Here is a 19,383-nt window from a genome sequence, read left to right as displayed (position 1 = left end):
CTATACATTTGATTAACCTTGTTTAAGCAAGTCTGACTGTGCTGCAGAACTAAAATATACCTTTGTATAACTCACTAGCAAGAATGTTTTATAAAACCCTTCACTCTTGAAATAATATAGTGGCACTCTGGTTTAGAATTCCTGCTCTAGAAATTTACTGTGTACCCCAGTAGGTGCTATGGGGAAGACCCTAAATGGCTGCCCATCTGAGAATCCATAAGATGTAGCAGGGCATGCACAGGATTGGCCAGGGGCAAGCTGCATCATGCAACGCTCTGGGGATTCTGTGCAGTGCTCCTGATTGGAGGGCAGGACAAGGGCAGACTGCTGAATTAGTCCAAGGGTCAGCATTATCATCTCTACCTTAGTGACAAGATCATACCCTGCACCTGAGTTTTGCTATACACTTAAAAATATTCCTAATCATAGTATTTTTTGATATCACAGAGATGTAAGTTTTCTAACAGTTAAGGCCCTGCTACACATTCAAATCAAACCTGGATAGAAACCAGTTATAGAGTTGTTCTCCATTTTCATGCACTGGCTTCGTAGCTAGTTGGGTCTTTTTATAGCTGGATAGTCACTTTTATCAAGTGTTGATTACTTTGCATGTGTGTTTGGTCTAAACATATTGTGTGATTAACTAGTCAATTGTGTGATGATTACTTTGCGCTTGTGGCTGGTCTCACTTTACACATGTGGCCAGTCTAAATTTGTTGCACAATTAACCAGTCTCCAATTTTGCAGAAATGCTATTTTGACCCTGCACACAAAATAGATAACCAGATTCTAGTCCCTTATACTCCTTTATAAAAAAAAAAAAAAAAAAAAAATCACTGAAAGTTGTGTGCTGTGTAGAAAAGAACAGGGAAGACGGGGGAACAAAACAGCTAAGCCTCCAGGATTAACCAATTGCCTAATATATGTAACATGTAGCAGGGGCCATGTATATTGCAATTTGTTCTTTCTAGAATATAAGTGAACACATAGGCATCAACAGAATGTGCCCATTCTGTGATGCCTATATCAGCTGGACCATGCTCATTTTTATCTGAAGTTTTCCAGGCTTCCTATGCCCATTTTTAATCACTAGCTATATTTAAAAGTATACAACCGTATAAAAACATTTTTCTTATTAGAGTCCTACTAAACATTCAGCAGCTACTATACCTATCTAATATTAGATACCTTTATAAAAAGCTTGCAAAGCATACTTGAATAATGAAAAAGTTTTAAGCAACAGGGGTATAAACAGAACTCTGTTTATGACTCTCAGCCTGATATTCAATATTTGAATCTATTATGTGTATGTGGTAGAGATAGCATATGCACACAAACTGCTGAAATAATTATGGCAGCTCTGCTTGCTGAGCTTTCTGTGGATAGGATAATCACTGAGTATCTACTGTACACCTTCATTCCATTTCTTAATTAACACCCTCTAAGTTAGCTAAAGACAACAGAATCAAAAAAGGCCAACCTATTAAAACAAGAGAGCAATATTTATGTCAAACTATTTGAAAAATTATGAGCCAAAGAGTTAAATAAATCTACTTCCACTTGTGAAAGTCTTTTCGCTGTTCAATCTTCCTCATTTCCAGAAAAAGCCTCCCCTACCATAAAGTAAGAAGGAAAGTTTCAGATGAATGAATCTCTCTACCTCACCTTTATAACTTTTTTTGAAAAGTTATAAAAAGGTGAGGAAGAGAGAGAAAAAGAAATTTTGATTTTATTCTCTTCAACTGGAATGAGCACTTCCTCTATATTTGCACATGAAAACTTTAATAAGTTATTTTTATATAAGATAGGAAAAGTCAGTGTTTAATTTGTAAAGAACCTTAAAGGCTTACAGTATCAGCCAGAGAACATCAGTCCTTAAATTTCTCATTGTGGAATATTTAAATCGTTCTTAAAATTCTAAATTACTTTCCCTCCGTCCCTAAAGTTGTTCTCTAACTAGACCAGATATTATATTGAGGGGGTCTTCAAAGGCTTCCCAGTAATGATAAACTGATTTTGATGATTTCATGTTAAAATGCAAATCTGTGCAATCAGAACGAGCTGTTCAGAATAGAACTACCCAAACAGTTGCTCATTATCTTCTTGTACTAATATTTTATGCTTCTATGAGTGTTTAAAATCTTAATAAACTGATCAATTTACTTCTCCAACACCTGTGGCTGTTCTCTTCACTGAAACAACTGGTGGCTAACCAAAACTCCAGGGAGGAGGGTTTCCCCTTCATAACCTTTTTAAAAAATGGCAAACTCCTGTATAGGAAGCATCATATAGTTATTTTTCTAAATAAAGTTCTTAGTTGCATAACAAACAGCTCTATTCCACATCAAAAGGTGTTTGTGCCAGAAACTCTTAAATGATTTATCCCTTCAATACCCATGAAAACAGGTAAAAAATGGGACATGAAACCAGATTTACTGAACTGAAAAATACCTATATATATAAAGCAATTTTGACTTTGTTCACAAAATAGATAACCAGACTCTAGTCCCTTATACTTATTTATAAAAAAATCACTAGAAGTTCTGTGCTGTATAGAAAGGAACAGGGAAGAGGAGGGGAACAAAACAGCTAAGCCTCAGGACCATGCCTCTGCAAAGCACAGAAGTACTTACATGCTTCAGTGAATCAGCAGTTAAACTTAGAGATGGAAAGTAATTAAAGAAAAGGACTCAGAACTAGATTCCCTTCCAAAACACACTAAAGGTTTCCTGTAATACTTTGGGTTACAGGCATTTGGGGCACCTGCAGAAGTTATAAAGGCCATCTTGATCACACTGTAACCTTCTGCACTTTACACAAAGTGCTTAAAGTTACAGTGTCATCAAAACCTAACACACCTGTTGCTCCTGTGCATGCAGGCTCAGTGCCTCCATTTACTGACAAGAGGCCAGGTGGCAGGGAGACTGTTGTCAGCTTCTGCACCCCCAGAGCCAGTGCCAGCAGACGCTGGGGATCCTCTCCCTAGATGGGGTGACCTAGCCGGGCTTCCCTGACCCTGAAACAGGGTATGCATTTGATTTTGGCCCTTATTCTTTCTACAAGTAATGCAAATACACCTATGGAGTATAGGACAGGCTGTAAGTTATTAGATAGCAGCCAAATAGTTTTTACTCTGTTAGCCCAGGTACACTTCCCTCGTATTTCTTCAAAAAATGTGCGAGACCAGAAATAGAGAAAATGCTATAGGGTGATTCCTCTGGACCCTACTGGTAGATAATCCAACAGTCTACTTATATTTCCTACAAAAGAGCTAAACAAACTCAAGGACTCATTTGACCCCAGTACTCGTTCCTGCCATGGCAGGGGGTCAGACTCAATGATCTGCTCAGGTCCCTTCCAACCCTAGAAACTATGACTCAGACAGCGAACTTGCTGAGTCACGCGATATAACGGGGAACTTTCAATGAAGAAATTATGGAGCCCATTATTTACTAAGATGTTTTGATAAATTTTATGATTAAATAAATTTTGAACTGAGCAAAGGTTTTTGGGGGTTTTTTTATGAACATAATTTGATCCTTTGCTCCTGTTCTTTGTACTCATTCTAACAGGATAGTTGAAGTTTCATTAGCATTAATTGTTTTACATTGTATTGACTTTTTTTAATGCTGAATTGAAGATTTTAAAAAATGATTAGTGGGCATTACTGCTACTAGATGATTGCATAAATCTTATCATCTTATCTTCTTTTGCTAAGCTACTGGCTAATAATTATTAAATGTACATGCTAATACGTTTTCCTTTTAAAAAGTGCAGTATGCATTGCAGAAGATGTTTAGCTGTTTATGGCTCTGCTTCAATAACTAGAAAGATTGCATTATCTTGCTGTGGAATAACCTCGAGCAAGCTATATTAAAACTTAGGCAAATAGAACAAGAAGATATGAGAGAGAACTACTATGATCCAATTAAGTTCCTCATAGATATTACACATATCTATTTAACTACTACTTTTTCCAATACATTAGTAATTGGTAACTGACTTAACTGAACTCCCTGTTTAATGAGTAAGGTCTTACTGTTTTGAAGAGCCAGTCATTTTATAATGTACTTTAATGACAGGGTAAGAGTCAAAATATACTTCAGTATTTTTTCTGAAAAAACTAAGCAAGAATTAAGTTCAGATAATTTAGGCCATCTTCCAGTCCTCACTTCAAATACCAAAAAGACTGCCATGCCCTACGTATCTAGAAAAAAGATCAATATTTTTGGAGAGGTGTTTTTTTTTTTTTTTTAAACACATATTTTAAAAACTATACAAAATTATTTCAGTTTGTATTTTTCAGGACTTTTTGAAATTCTAAATTAAAAAGGAAAAGTGCCCATAAAGAAACTTATTCAGAACTAAATAATCTCCCTGATCCTACCATGATCATATTGCAAGTGTATGTAAATCGTGATAGATTTTCATCCCTCTTTAAATACTGCTCAGGAATTACACACCAGAGATAAGGTGAAGGAAAATAACAAAAATATTTTCTTCCTAGCACCACATTATGATATAAATGCATTCAACTAAAATGCATTAAAAGATTATTAGAAGTCAACAGTAACCCTGGATGTTGAGCAAGGAAAACTTCCAGCTGGTGTATGCATCCAGTTATTAATTGTATGGCTGTCACAAAACTTAAATGCAGGAGGCCTAGTAAAACACCCCACCTTTTCTTAACATTGAAATGTATTTTACCAAACTAAATGGTTGGTAAAACAATGCAAAAACACAAAGTCACACATCATTTTCTGTCTAATAGTTATTAGATAATGAAGAGAGGTGGCTCCAGAGTGTCTGATAATAAAGCTATTTAAATGTGCATTTTTGTAGAGCAAGACCTGATCCAGAAGTCCAAATAAGACTCCTTCCTATTAGTTTTGACAAGGTGTGCATCATGCTATAAGTAGCTAAATCTAAATAGGACATACTATCAAAAACATTTCACATTTCATAAATATCAATGGATGTGCACATGCATTAAGGAGCAGATCATGAAAATGAATGCTGGTCACGTGCCACCAACCCTAAAAATACTGTTACCAAAACAGTATCCCTTGCTCTGGATCTTTTTGAATGCATGGAATAAAGTTTTTGGTAGCTTTTGGAACAGGAAGGTATGATGCCATTTTCATCTTGGACAGGCTTTTTATGGGCAGTAGATTTAAATCAGTACGTCCAAAGATTAACTACATTAACTGATCTTCCAACTGAACTACAAAAGTTAAACCTGAAGTCTGACCACCAAAACAACACAGAACTCAGCACACCCTATTTAAAACCAGTACATGCATACTGACTTAACACAAGAGCTGTCAAAGAATTCATTTTCTTTTTTAAAAAGCCAAGAGATAGCTTGCCTTTTAAATGGAGATGGAATTGAAGAAAGGAACCGTTAACACCACAGCTGGGTATTAATATTATCTTGAAAAAGAAGCCAACAGAAAGTAGAGCAGGGTGGCATCTTCAAAACTAACTGGTTCAGACAGGCATCATGAGCCTTCCTAGGCAACAACCTATTTCATCAGATGCTAGTTACTCTCTACAGTGCCACCCTGCCCTACCTTCTGCCTGGCTTCATATTAACACACCTGAACAACCTCTGTGCTTATAAAAAAAGGAAGCAGAGACAAAAGTAAGTTAAGTCACTTTTCTTGTAATCTTTTACTTAACAGCACTCAAGTCAAAACAGTAGAGAACAGAGCTCAAACTTAATAGATATCCTTATGAAAATGCTTCAGTGTTTTCATGAGAACAGGTTTTACCTTGGCAAATTAGGAGTAAACTTACCCAAATCATGGCAGAAGTGAGATGTGCAGCAGCTCCTTTAATCTTGCTCTTTTTGCTGCACCTCCCCCTCTTCTTCCCCCACCCCGACTACTTGCTGATCAGCTGGAAGGCAAAAACCACAGCATATTAAAAACCGCAGTTTTTTGCCTCTTGGCTGACCAATAGCAAGCAGCAAGGCTGCCAGGGCCCACTGGCTAATCAGTCACAGGGGGGCACATGGCAAGAAGAGCAGGATTACAACAATTAATCAAGTCTGCTGGAGCTTGGTAATTACCATGCTACAGCCAGCCACTGTGTCTTATGTATCAGCATCCCCACACTTCAAAATGGCAGCAGGGACACTTTAAAGCTTGTTCAACAAGCTTTAGATAAAGCAACTCCACTGCCATTTTGAAGCGCAGGGACACTAATACACAAGACACTGTGGTCACTTTAATTAATTGGAGAAGCTCAGAGAACTACTCAAAAGCACTCCTGCTCAGTGCAAAGAAATACGATGTCATTGGGATAATGGAGACGTGGTGGGACTCCACCCATGACTGGACCACGGGGATAGAGGGCTATACCCTGTACAGGAGGGATCGTGTTGACAAAAGGGGCGGGGGTGTAGCTCTCTATGTGAAGGAAAGCTACATGTCCCTGCAAGCTGATGTTGGCGACCGGCATGGACAGCTAGAGACCCTCTGTGTAAAAATTCATGGGGAATTCGGCACAGGGGACACAACGGTGGGAGTCTACTACAGACCTCCCACTCAAAGTCCCGAGCTTGACCAGGAGTTCGCCCGGGAACTGACTGAGGCCGCTTGCTCCAGGACCTTGGTTGTCATGGGTGACTTCAATTACCCGGACATCTCGTGGGAAGATCACTCAGCTAAATCTGAGCAGGTGCAAAGCTTTCTCTCGTACGTGGATGACCTCTACCTGACTCAAGAAGTCTATGGGCCAACGAGAGGCAAAGCGCTGCTCGACCTGGTACTGGCTACGGGGGACGACCTAATCGGCGACCTAGTGATTGATGGGAAGTTGGGTGACAGCGACCACGAGCTGATCACCTTCACCATCCGCCGTAAAGCTGGCAAGTCAGTCAGCAACACAGAAGTCCTTGACTTCAGAAAAGCCGACTTTGACAAGCTCAAGAGGCTTGTCGGTCAGGCCCTCAGGGACCATGACCACAGGGAGTTGGGAGTTCAAGAAGAGTGGTTGCTTCTCAAGGAAGCAATCCTCAGTGCACAAGCTAAATCTATTCCAACACGGAGGAAAGGCAGCAAGAAGGCACAGCAGCCCCCCTGGCTCTCCAGAGACCTAGCGGACCTACTGTGGCTAAAAAGGAAAGCCTACAAAGGATGGAGGATGGGATTCACCTCCAAGGAGGATTACTCCACGTTGGTCTGGTCCTGCAGCGACCAAACCAGGAAAGCCAAGGCTGCAACTGAACTCCAACTAGCTTCAGGCATCAAGGACAACAAAAAGTCCTTTTTCAGATACGTGGGGAGCCGGAGGAAAAGCAAGGGCAATGTTGGACCCCTGCTAAACCAGATGGGGCAACTGACAACTGACGCCCAGGAAAAAGCCAACCTATTAAATAGGTACTTTGCGTCAGTCTTTCATCAGTCACACGGGATGCCCATGCCTGCTATGGGACAGGGAAATCTGGGTGAGGGGGATCCCCTGCCCTCCATCAATGCTGACCTCGTGAAGGAACACCTTGAGAAGCTGGATACCTTCAAGTCAGCTGGCCCTGACAACCTGCACCCCAGGGTACTCAAGGAGCTGGCGAGCGTCATAGCCCAGCCCCTGGCACGGATCTTTGAAAACTCCTGGCGCTCTGGTGTAGTGCCCGAAGACTGGAAGAAGGCCAATGTGGTGCCGATCTTCAAGAAAGGGAGGAGAGTGGATCCGGCTAACTACAGGCCCATTAGCCTGACTTCTATCCTGGGGAAGATCTTAGAAAAGTTTATTAAGGAGGCCATCCTTGAGGGACTGGCCCAGGCTAACATTCTAAGGGACAGCCAGCATGGGTTTGTTGCGGGTAGGTCTTGTTTGACCAATCTCATTTCCTTCTATGACCAGGTGACCTATCACCTGGACAAGGGAGAAGAGATTGATGTCATATATCTTGACTTCAAAAAAGCTTTTGATCTGGTATCCCATGATCACCTCTTGGCCAAACTGCCCAGTTGTGGTCTTGGCTCCACCACGATCCGCTGGCTGGGAAATTGGCTTCGTGGTCGGACCCAGAGGGTTGTGATTGATGGCAGTCACTCATCGTGGTGCCCTGTGACCAGTGGGGTCCCTCAAGGCTCTGTCCTGGGACCCATACTGTTCAACATCTTCATTAACGATGTGGACATTGGAGTGAGGAGTGGGCTGGCCAAGTTTGCCGATGACACCAAACTTTGGAGCAAAGCATCCACGCCAGAAGATAGGCGGGTGATCCAGGCTGACCTGGACAAGCTCAGCAAATGGGCAGACGAGAACCTGATGGTGTTTAACACCGAAAAATGCAAGGTTCTCCACCTTGGGAGGAAAAACCTGCAGCACCCTTATAGGCTCGGCAGTGCTACGTTGGTTAGCACTACAGAAGAAAGACCTGGGGGTCATCATTGATCACAAGATGAACATGAGCCTCCAATGCGATGCTGCGGCTAGTAAAGCGACCAAAATGCTGGCGTGCATCCATAGATGCTTCTCGAGCAAATCCCGGGACGTCATTCTCCCCTTGTACTCGGCCTTGGTGAGGCCGCAGCTGGAGTACTGCATCCAGTTTTGGGCTCCACAATTCAAAAAGGATGTGGAGAAGCTTGAGAGAGTCCAGAGGAGAGCCACGCGCATGATCAGAGGTCAGGAAAACAGATCTTACGATGACAGGCTGAGAGCCATGGGACTCTTTAGCCTGGAAAAGCGCAGGCTCAGGGGGGATCTGATGGCCACCTACAAGTTTATCAGGGGTGACCACCAGGATCTGGGGGAACATCTGTTCACCAGAGCGCCCCATGGGATGACGAGGTCGAACGGTCACAAACTCCTGCAAGACCGTTTCAGGCTGGACATAAGGAAGAATTTCTTTACTGTCCGAGCCCCCAAGGTCTCGAACAGTCTGCCAGCGGAGGTGGTTCAAGCGCCTACATTGAACACCTTCAAGAGCAAATTGGATGCTTATCTTGCTGGGATCCTATGACCCCAGCTGACTTCCTGCCCTTTGGGCAGGGGGCTGGACTCGATGATCTCCCGAGGTGCCTTCCAGCCCTAATGTCTATGAAATCTATGAAATCTCCCACCCCAAGCCCCAGAGCACTCGTAAAAGCACCTTTAATTATCTACAGCCTTCTCTGGTTGTGTGCCTTAACTCATAATGCAGGAATCACTGTGTTTTCATATTACTCTTTTTTTTTTTTTTGTTTTGTTTTCAGAGAGGTTTTTATCCTTATACAAGAGGGTAAAATTGTGCTACCAGTTTTAAGTACCTTTTCACACAGCCTGAAAGTAAAATACTACTGAACTGATTATAGTTTTCTGCAAGAAAACTATTACAACTGAGGATTCCCTTAAATTACTGAGCTCTAATACATTTTGATCAAAGGGTAATGCAATCAAATTTGGGCAACCTGGAATTCTGCAATAAAAAAATTTAAATTCTTGTTTGCAGTTTTTCAGGGTAGAAAAGGGCATTGCTCATTCTCTGCCACTGCAACAGCAGAGAAGCAAGTAGAATTCCTGTGCCCAATCCTTTACAGTTTACTTTGGCTAAGCTATTATGTTTTTCTTGGAATGAATAAAACTCGCGTGATAGCATGGCGTAGGGAAAAAAAACAAACACTTTTTACGGATCCTTGTAAGAGGCATTCCGAATATTGGATAAACTCAAGTTTGCCTATGCAGGCTTCTAAAAATCCTCCTTCCTCTTTTGCGTGGCCTGTAATGCTCTAGTAAATTTTTATGCAGTCTTGAGAGTAGAATAAATATCACTGCTAAATTTAAGTTCATTCTTCTGTTACTGCATATCACTAAATGTACAAAAATCTGGATAAGATGTTGAATTCAGCAAATAAAATTTCCCCCCATTACACATAGGGATTTTTTTATTATTTATTTTACTGTAGAACAAAGTAGATTTAAAAGACACGTAGTGAATTTAAGACAGAGATGGTATTAGGACTTGCATGTTAACAGAGCTAAACAAAGTTAAAAACTTTCACTACATGATAAATAAGAAATGGAAATCTCAGCTCTTTCAACGGTATTTCAGTTGGCATCATGAGGATAGTCAAGGTATTTTGGTAAAGTTTCTTGGAGACGCATCATTATATGCGAGATATTTCCACAGGTCAGGAAAGTTATCCAAAAAAAGATAGCCTTGATGAAGCAACTACAAATGTCTGAAAGTTAAACAAGGTTTGCAAGGTCAACAAAAATGTATTACTTGCACAAGCAACCCATAGGGTTTTACAGAAAACGTAAAAGTTCTTCCCACAAATTCAGCTTCAATTGCTCCAGAGAGAATAGCACAACTATAGCATTTAAATGTAGTCTAAGATGACACAGATAAATGACACAGTATCTCAAGCAATAAAGCATTTCAAACAGATTTAAGAGAACTCAGGCTTAGGCTTCATTGCCAGATGAAGTGGATCAGCTCTTCCGGGATGCATCTCAGGAGACCCGATACATTTCACTGAGCAAAACACACAGCACCCATTGTCCTGCCTATTGATCCTGCAGGATGAATGACACGTTCCCAGATTAGAGACTCACCCCTGGGGTGTGTCTGAAGGCAGAGAAAGCCTGCTTTGGTGCAGCCCTGGGGCTGGGACTGCACCAGAGCATCGAACTGGCTCAGGTGGAGTATGAGGGCTGGGACTAGCCCTAAGAGCCATGCTAATTAAAAGTGCCTGAAACTTTACATGTATCAATGTCCCTGAGCTGAAAAATTGCAGTGGGGTGCTTTGTACTAAGGCTCTTTGGACAAGCTTTTAATTTAAAGTGCCCTGCCAGCATTTTTCTGCATAAGGACACTCATAGGTGACTGGTGCCCCCCCTGCAACCAGTCTCACTGAGGGGTGTGTGGGGGGGGCCCCTGTGGCAGATCTCACAGCCCTGAAGGATTTCCTATAGCTCATTGCTGTGGCCGCTTCTGGGAGCGGCTGCAGCGATTGGCTGGTGCTTGCAGGGGGGACACCAGTGCTCCTGCCTGCCCCCCCGCCACAACCCATCGCCTAAACGATGTGAACCCCCGTGCACCCTCTACGTGTCACCACTGAAGACACTGATACATATGATGCTGGAGTCTGCTGGAGTGCAGTAATTACCATGCTCCACCAGACTCAATCAGTCTGCTCTGATGTGCTGGAATTACAGTCTGCTGGAGCAGCCTCCCTGCACGTGTCTAGGGGCCTGTGATTTCTTTTCTCAGCTCCACAGCAAACCTCCCAGGAAACTTTGGGCCAGTCACTGTCAGCACTTCAAATTTTTACAGTTCACAAGGATCTGGGCAATACAAATTTATTAGCTAATCTGATGTCATGTTAGGGTTAGGTTCACTAATTCACAAGTACTATATTTAAGTCTTCATTGGTTGAATACTGCCATCTTATGTTGCATGCCCATACTACACACTATTCACAACTTAATATCCAATTTGTGCCCCTGCTATGTAAGTAGACAGTTTGTATTATGCTGTAATTTAAACATATCCATTCTCAATCTCTTTATTGTGCAGAAATACTGTTAATCTAGTTTTACATTATTCAGAGGTGAAGTACAGATTACACACAATAAGCATTTCATAAAAATCCTATTAGTGAATATTTAGATTCCCTGCCAAGTTTAAAAATGTAACTATTTTTGCCTAAGAACTGAAAAGCTAAAGCAGTAGTTCTATTTTTACTGTTCAAAAAGGGTAAAGTACAGAAAAATATATAAAAGAGTAACAAAATATATAAAAGAGTAAAAAAAAAAAAAGTTACCAAGGTTTTAAAAAAATAACTAATTAAAGCTACATTTCACAATGACTTCTAGTCATTGTAGAAGATACTGAAAAGCACAAACCCAGGGACAAGCCCACTGAAAAACTGCACTTGATACCTCCTCCAAACTTAACACTGAGATCCTGTTGATTCCTCTTTAAGCGTCATTATGCAATCCGTTCACCTTATAGCCACAAAATTATTAGAAACCTCAAAACTCAGAGGAGGAGTTAGGTGGGACAATGGGTGATGTGTGTTTTGCTCAGTGAAATGAATCGGGTCTGCTGGGACACATCCGGGAACAGCTGATCCACTTCTATTTTGGGGCTGCTATGCAACTGTATGGCAGCAAGAAGCCCACACAGGCACTGAGAATGCCAGAGACAACCCCTGGAGTTTCTAAAGGGGAAAAGAGAGCCCCCCCCCCGCATCCCAGGAAACTTACCATCCACACGGGCAGGGGTAGAGCAGGAGCCATGCAAGCTGGCATTCCGTCAGCTCTTCAAGTGGCTGCTTCCTGGCGGCGTAGTGGCCAGCTGATTGCAGCAGCTGACGCTGCCACCACGGGAAGCTTAAAAACCCTGCTGGAAGCTGGCATGGGGGAGAGAAGCCGGCCAGGAGAGTGTTGGTTGGAGGGGGCTCTGGGCTCCAGAAGCAGAGACTCCATGGTATTTGAGTGAGAGCAGTGGCTGGCAGCAAGCTGGGGATGGATTGTTCCCAGCCTCTTCTCATTAAAGAAAACCAGGCAGGCACTCCTTTCTGAGAGGACACCTGTCATCCAAGGCTCAGACCCTGAGGATAGGGGGTCAGGGCTTCATCCGGACAACGAGCCAGAGCAGTGCCACCTATGCTGGACCCCATGGCCAAGGGGTAGACATCACATTAGGATGCAGACCTGCATACCCGAACGGCTGGCGTGTGGACAGTGTAGGGAAGGCGGAGCCCCGAGAAACACCACCGTGCACCCATGAATACCCTGCCCCAGGACAAAAGGGGAAAAGAAGACACCATTGAACCCCCTCCTTCTTATATGCACCATCAAGACATGGGAGGAGAGTTGGAGGAGCCCCAACCTTGGGGGCGGAGCCATACCCATAGTGCCGGCTCATGGCATGACAACCTGATAAGGCTCTGTACTCACAACTAGCTTCCTTACAGCAGACCTGACACTGCCTAGTTTCATTTTTCAAGGGTAACAGCTATTGCTGAAACGACTATTACAGGGGTGGGCAAAATATGGCTTGTGGGCTGGAACTGGCCCACAGCGGGTCTTTGTCCAACCCATGGTAGGTCCTACCTGGCCCAGGCACCACCTGTCTGTGGTGTGTCCTACTGCCCCTGGGCACACAACAGGGCTGGGGCAGCTCCACAACTGGAGTGCCTTTGTAGGCAGCCCAGGTGCCGGTGACTTGTTCCAGCCCTGCAGTACTGGTGGGGATCCGTGTGCACAGCCCTGACCTTGTACACCTTGTGTCTGCTTCGGGCTTGCTTGCCCAGGCTCAGCAGCAGCAGCAGCAGCAGCAGTGCAGGACAGAAGCTGATGCTCAGTGTGGGGGGAAGTGGCCCCTCCCCCTTGCCACTGCTGGCACTTCCTGGTGTAGCCTCCCAGACCCTGCACTGTGGTGGGCTGCCCTGCATCTGCCACCACTGCCTCACTGGGCAACCCAGAGGTAGTGGTGACATGGCGAAGACATAGGGCAGCCCAGTGCAGCCTCAAGGAGGCTACGCTAGGATATGCTAGCAGTGGGAAAGTGAGGGGCCAGTTTTATCCCGCGCTGAGCAGCAGATTCTGTCCCATGCAGAGATGTGGGTTTTCCGGAAAATTTTCCAATGCCCAAAATAGAGCATAATCTGATTTAGCAGGTTTATTTTACTTATATTTAGTTAAAAAAACAAACAAACAAACAAACAAAAAAACCAAAAACCTAAAGAAGTACCTCCATATTAATTTTATGTCCCGATAGCCAGAAGTATTTGAACTGAAATATTTGATTAGGAAAAAATTAAATACAGCACACTTAATGTAGTTTTAAAGCTATATTCAAACAAATTCAAAGCTTTATGTGGAAAGAAATTATTTTTATTGGAATACTTGTAAAAATGTAAAGACAATACACAATAGCACATACTTTCCTTACACTGTTTGTTTAAATTTAAGAAAAAAAAAAATGAAGGTACTGAAAACTGTTGACACACTAATTTTAGCACACCTAAAGAATTGCGCATAATATGCTGTGATTGTCCACTCATCTACTTCAGAGTTTAACTCTCTTCCACTAATGTCACTGCAGCACCTCTGGTTTCACTGTCACTATCTGTAGAATCACTTCCACTACTTATTAGTTCTATTTCAGAATCAGATTGAGGCCAACCTGATTCAGAACCAGAAATGCAGGACAGAAAGTTTTCCGTGGAAAAGTAAAGCATTCCACCCCACAGCTCTCGTCCCATGCTGTTGCTGCTGAGCCTGGGTGGGAGAGCCCAAAGCAGGTGTGGGGCACGTAGGGTCAGGGCTGTATGTGTAGGTCCCTGCCAGTACTGCAGGGCTGGGGCTGGTGACAGCCAGAAGAAACCACTGCCACCTGGGCTGCCTAGAAAGGCAGCCCTGCTGCAGAGCCACTCGAGTCCTGTTGCATGCCCAGGGGGTAGCAGGATGTGCCATGGGCAAGGGATTTAGAGCGGGCAGGGTCCACACTATGCCTGGGTTCCAGCTGATCTGCTCCAGCAGGGGTGAGCCCAGAACAGGCGTGAAGTGTGCTGGGGCTGCATGCTGTTGGAGTGGTGGGTGGGCGCTGCAGGGTGCCTCAGCTCTGGGCTGTTGCAGGGCAGGGGTGGGGCCTGAACAGTTTAGGGACCGTGTGTGTGTGGGGGGGGGGGGGAAAGTCTCCCATGCACCTTCCACCATACCCACAAACCCCACAACCACACCGCCCCCCCCCAATCAATCAGACATTTCACAAACACTGCACCCACCCACACCCCTGCGTGCCTCTGGGGGGGGGCCCTATACACTGTTACGATTACACATCGCACCACACATGCATGCATCCACATCCCCCCACACACACCCCCACCCTCCCCTCCCCACAGCCCCCCATAAACCCCATACCCACCAACCCAAACATCCCCACAAGGATCCCCCCACAAACACCAATACCCACTCACACGCCCCCCCACATATAACATACAAGAGTAAGACTTCATTTTGAACTATTATGCAATCACCTCTATATATACACAATAAAACACAAAATTGGGACAAAAATATTTTTAAAAAATTAAAATATGCTACTGTCAATGTTTGATTTTTAGTACATAATTTTTTTTTCCGGTTCCAAGATGGCAAAAGGAATGAGCTAAAGGAGTACTTCTAGGGGCCAAGTCAGGGGTTGGGGGCAGGACTTCCAGTCCCTAGATAGCAACTAGGAGGCAGGGCACCTGTCAAGGGGTGGGGCAATGCTCGTGTCCCAACAGCTCACCAAAACTTGTTAGGCGGCCCTCCATGTGAAATAACTGCCCGCCCCCATGTATTAGAAGCCCTGAAAGCAAGGAGAGCTAGTTACTGTCACTGTCTGCTTGTACTTAATTATCACTGTTTACATTACAGAATTACGACATGAGAACCAAAATATTAAGAAGCCTTCTAATATTTTTGCTAGGGTGAACAGTTAAACACAGACTAACAGATGCTACTCTTGTTCTGAAACAAAAATGACAGCTGATAAATCAAGATTAACATAGGCAAAGGCAAAAGAATTTATTTTCATGAACTCAGGCTCACAAAAACTTATGCATCCCTGGTTTAATCTAAGGTGCAACTTCATGTTGCCTTCTGGGGGACGTACAAATACTGCTCTACTGAATTGGCTGCTCCCTTACAAATTTTGCATAGCAAGTGGTAATCTTTCCATCCATGCTCACAGGTGAAGAATGAAAAATTCTCCTCAACTTTATTCATAACCAATTCTGAACCTTCACCACTCTCACAAAAGCTCCCTTTTCATGTAGGCAGGCATCTATTACATCTGCTAATCTAAAGGAACCAAGGGCACCTCTGTGCAATTTTGGGGGAGGGATTAGCAACCTCCTCAAGAACGTGCTGGTGTCACCAGAAATGTCTAATTCTTTGCTACCAGTTTTGCATGGATTACAGGTTTTGAAGAGACACAATATAGAAGCATATGCATAAAACTAATCTTCAGGTTTTCACCTACAAGCTAGGATGGATGCCAGGATCTGCAGAAAATGCCACAATTCCACATAGTAGAACTCCCTCTGCATTTTATACCAAATATGCCTGCAGGTAAAACGAGCTTTTGACTGCAGCGAGATTGCTTTTTCACTCATGTTACTTCAGATGATAGCAAACTCATAATAATACATAACTACCCAATCATGAGAGGGTTCATAAGGAAGACAATTGCATCAAACTTGGTGTACTGCACACTTGATAAAGGGTTTTGGATTTGTAGGTTAGTTTTAACAATATTAAGTCTTTCTGGTGAAGTGATAGAAATAACTAGTGTGAAAATGAAGATGTGAACATGTGCATCTTGAAGGTCTACAAGACATTCTCTTGCACTGACCACCTGATTTACTGAGTGATTCATGCAGAGGTTTCCACTAACTCTTGGATGAAAGTCTGCCTGTAAATGGTATGTCATCACTATGCCTCCTGTCAGAATTTTTTGGTTTGCAAATGACACTTCAAAGCATTGGCTCTGTTAACTGCTGTTATAAACAGATTACATGGGTTCTGTTCTAACTAAGAGACAAATATTTGGGACAGTGATAATGGAAAGTCCTTAAGATGCAGGGAGATCCCACTTCAAAAAGCTCAAATGGCCTGATTTCACATATAGATAAACATCCATGTACTCAAGTACCTGGATTGCTCTAGATCAGGGATGGGCAATTATTTTGGGCAGAGGGGCAATTACCCAGTTTCAGCAGGCTGTTGAGGGTTGCATGGGCAGCCCCGCCCCTTGACAGTGACATGGGGGCAGGGCACCTATCTTGGGACCAATGTCCCAGTATCTTGGGACCAATGTCCCAGGGCCAGCACCGGTGGGGCCCAAAGCAGAGCACAGGCTGGCAGGGGTCTGTGGAGCTGGGCTGGGCTGCACCAGCAGGAAGAGGGGGGAGCTGGCCTAGCTCCATAGAGCCCCTGCCAACTGGGTCCCCGCACTCCTGCCACATTGCTCTGGGCCCTGTTGGTACTTGCCCTGGGACATCAGTGCAGGCCCCATGCTTCTTCTGGCTCCCGTACCTGCTCACTCCCAGTGCCCCACACCCCCACAGTACAAGTGGGGGGCAGTGCACAGCCCCAACTCCCTGCTCCCCGGCAGGGAAGGTGCTGATAGAGCACGGGGGAAAGTGGCCCTTCACCCACACCATGGCCAGCACTCCCTGCTACAGGCGCTTGCAGCCAACGCGGGGCTGTGTGGAGCAGGCATAGGCAGCCCCACACAGGCTGCAAGCAGCTGCAATGCAAGATGCCAGCCACAGGGTGGGTGAGAGGCCACTTTTCTCCACACCAGGAAGGAGCCTGGGGAAAAGCTGAGCGCGGGGGAGGAGTGGGAAGTGGCCCCTCACCTGCCCCATGGCCAACGCTCCCTGCTGCAGCTGCTTGCAGCCTGCGTGGGGCTGTCCAGAGCAGGCATAGGCAGCCCCAGGCTGGCTGCAAGTGGCTGCAGTGCGGGGCACCGGGCACAGGCTGGGCTAGGGGCCACTCCCCCCCCACTTGCTCAGCTTTTCCCTGGGCCACTTTTCCCTGGGCTCCTTCCATGCCCAGGGGCCTCCCCTGTCTTCCCCACCTTCCCCATGGTTCCAGTGTGGGGCTGCCATGTCATTTCAGACCAGAAGCCACGTTTGGGGCTTCTGGCTTGGGGAGGACAGGCAGGCCCTGCTGTTGTGGGAGCCCGCCGGGCTTCCCTGAGTCCTACTGCCCTTGGTTCCTGTCATTTTTGACAGGATCCAAGGGCAGATATATATTAATTTTTGTAAATTTTTTAGAGGACCCGCAGGCTGGACAGAATGGCCTCGTGGGCCGGATCTAGTCTGTGGGCTGTATTTTGCCCACCCCTGCTCTAGATATACTAAAATCTACTACACCTCTCCCTGTAGCATTTGTAACCCAAACAGTGAATCATAAGCCATCACATACAAATCTACTTTACCATCCTATCACATTGGAAAATAAACAACTTACTAGAAGCAAGTCAAATGGGTTGAAAACAAGCTATACAACATAAAATTAAAGGAGTTCAAACAGTTGAGTATACCAAAAAGTTCAGAAGCAACTTGGTCACCAAGCATATAGCATTTACACAGAAAAGAGTACTAGGAATGGAGGATTTTCTAATTCATAAAGGTGTGACAGAAAGCAATGACTGGAAGCCAAAGTTCAAGACATTCAACCTTAGAAGAAGATAAAAAAAAATCCTTGATGTGTAATGAAAACACTGGAATAGTTTGGGGAGACTGTGAATTCACCATTACTTGGAGTTGTTAAGATGAGATCAGATGCCTTTATAGATAAAACGCTTTAACCCGGGTACTGGAGAAAAATAATTATGACCCATGTATATAGGACACCAGACTAGATAATTGCACAATTCTTTCTGGCCTCAGAATCCATGCTTTAATGAGTTTTAAAAATATTGTTTTGAATATAAAAGGTTTTCCAAATAAGTTAAAATAAATTAACATACCAAATGCTTTAATAAATGTTGGGTGTAATCTCTTAAAATTTTAACTGTGGTATATAGACTATGACTTGCTTTTCCCTGAGCCAAGAAAGTAAACAATTTAAACCATTTGAAATATGGTCATTACACTATTTCTGGAAAGGAAAGAGTAAGGTAGTTACAAAGGAAAAAAGAGTCTGTCTCCACAACACAAAAATATTTGGATAAATTTCTGTTCACAGGTATTTCCAACAAAACAAAATGTACTTTGAAGTATTAAGATGAGCATAATGTAGGGAAGAAACAGTCCTTTGAGTATCGTAACTGAGCTCAAACTAACTTTAGGGCTCACTTATTTCCAACACAAGTAAAAAGCATAATTTTCCTTGTTATCCAAAACTTTGATTGTTCCTTGCACTAACCTTAAGAACAGAAAATCTGCAACTAAAGCTCATTCTGTTAATTTACCTTTTACTCTCTGACACTGCTTTGTCCAATTTTTGGAAGATGTCTTGAAATAAAATGCAGCTAGAACGGCTGTTGATATCGTAGCCATATCCTCTTTTCCAATACTGCTTTAGATCATTCAGATATTCCAGTACCTAAAAATCATACATATTATTAAAGTTGTATTATTTCACAAAAATATATCACATGTATTTTTAAGGCTATAAACAGCTGTTGCACGTCTCCTTTTCTGCCCAGATCCTACACATTCACACTCGTCATCCCACTTCAAGTATCTGTGAAGTAGGTCATATAAAACATGTTAACACTTTCCCCAAGACATCACTGGTGTGCGTTTAAGTAAGAGATGTCAAACTCATTTGTCCCCACAGGCTGGATGAGTGACATAGGGCAGGTGCATCGGCTGGATAAAACCAACAGGTCCACTGACCCCACCCTCCCTAACCCAAGCCAGATCCAGCATC

The 19,383-nt window shown here is 43.7% G+C and overlaps 1 protein-coding gene across 3 annotated transcripts in view; it reads right to left on the bottom strand.

Annotated features, from left to right (window-relative positions):
- MINPP1 (multiple inositol-polyphosphate phosphatase 1) overlaps positions 1-19,383 on the bottom strand; it is a 50,811-nt gene that overhangs the window by 18,966 nt on the left and 12,462 nt on the right. For all 3 annotated transcript variants that reach the window (XR_016443419.1, XM_090056531.1, XM_090056530.1), the window contains one exon: positions 18,920-19,053. Coding sequence is in view for 2 of the 3 variants with exons in the window: in XM_090056531.1 (XP_089912657.1) it covers positions 18,920-19,053 (134 nt within the window). In the remaining variant the exon portion in view is untranslated. The remainder of the gene's footprint in view (positions 1-18,919; positions 19,054-19,383) is intronic.

Source organism: Crocodylus siamensis, chromosome 7, assembly GCF_052110815.1.
Source record: "Crocodylus siamensis isolate JL-2025a chromosome 7, ASM5211081v1, whole genome shotgun sequence".
In the NCBI taxonomy this organism is placed as follows: Eukaryota; Metazoa; Chordata; order Crocodylia; family Crocodylidae; genus Crocodylus; species Crocodylus siamensis.
The sequence above is the reverse complement of the archived record's forward strand: the minus strand, read 5'-3'. Positions and strand labels throughout refer to the sequence as shown.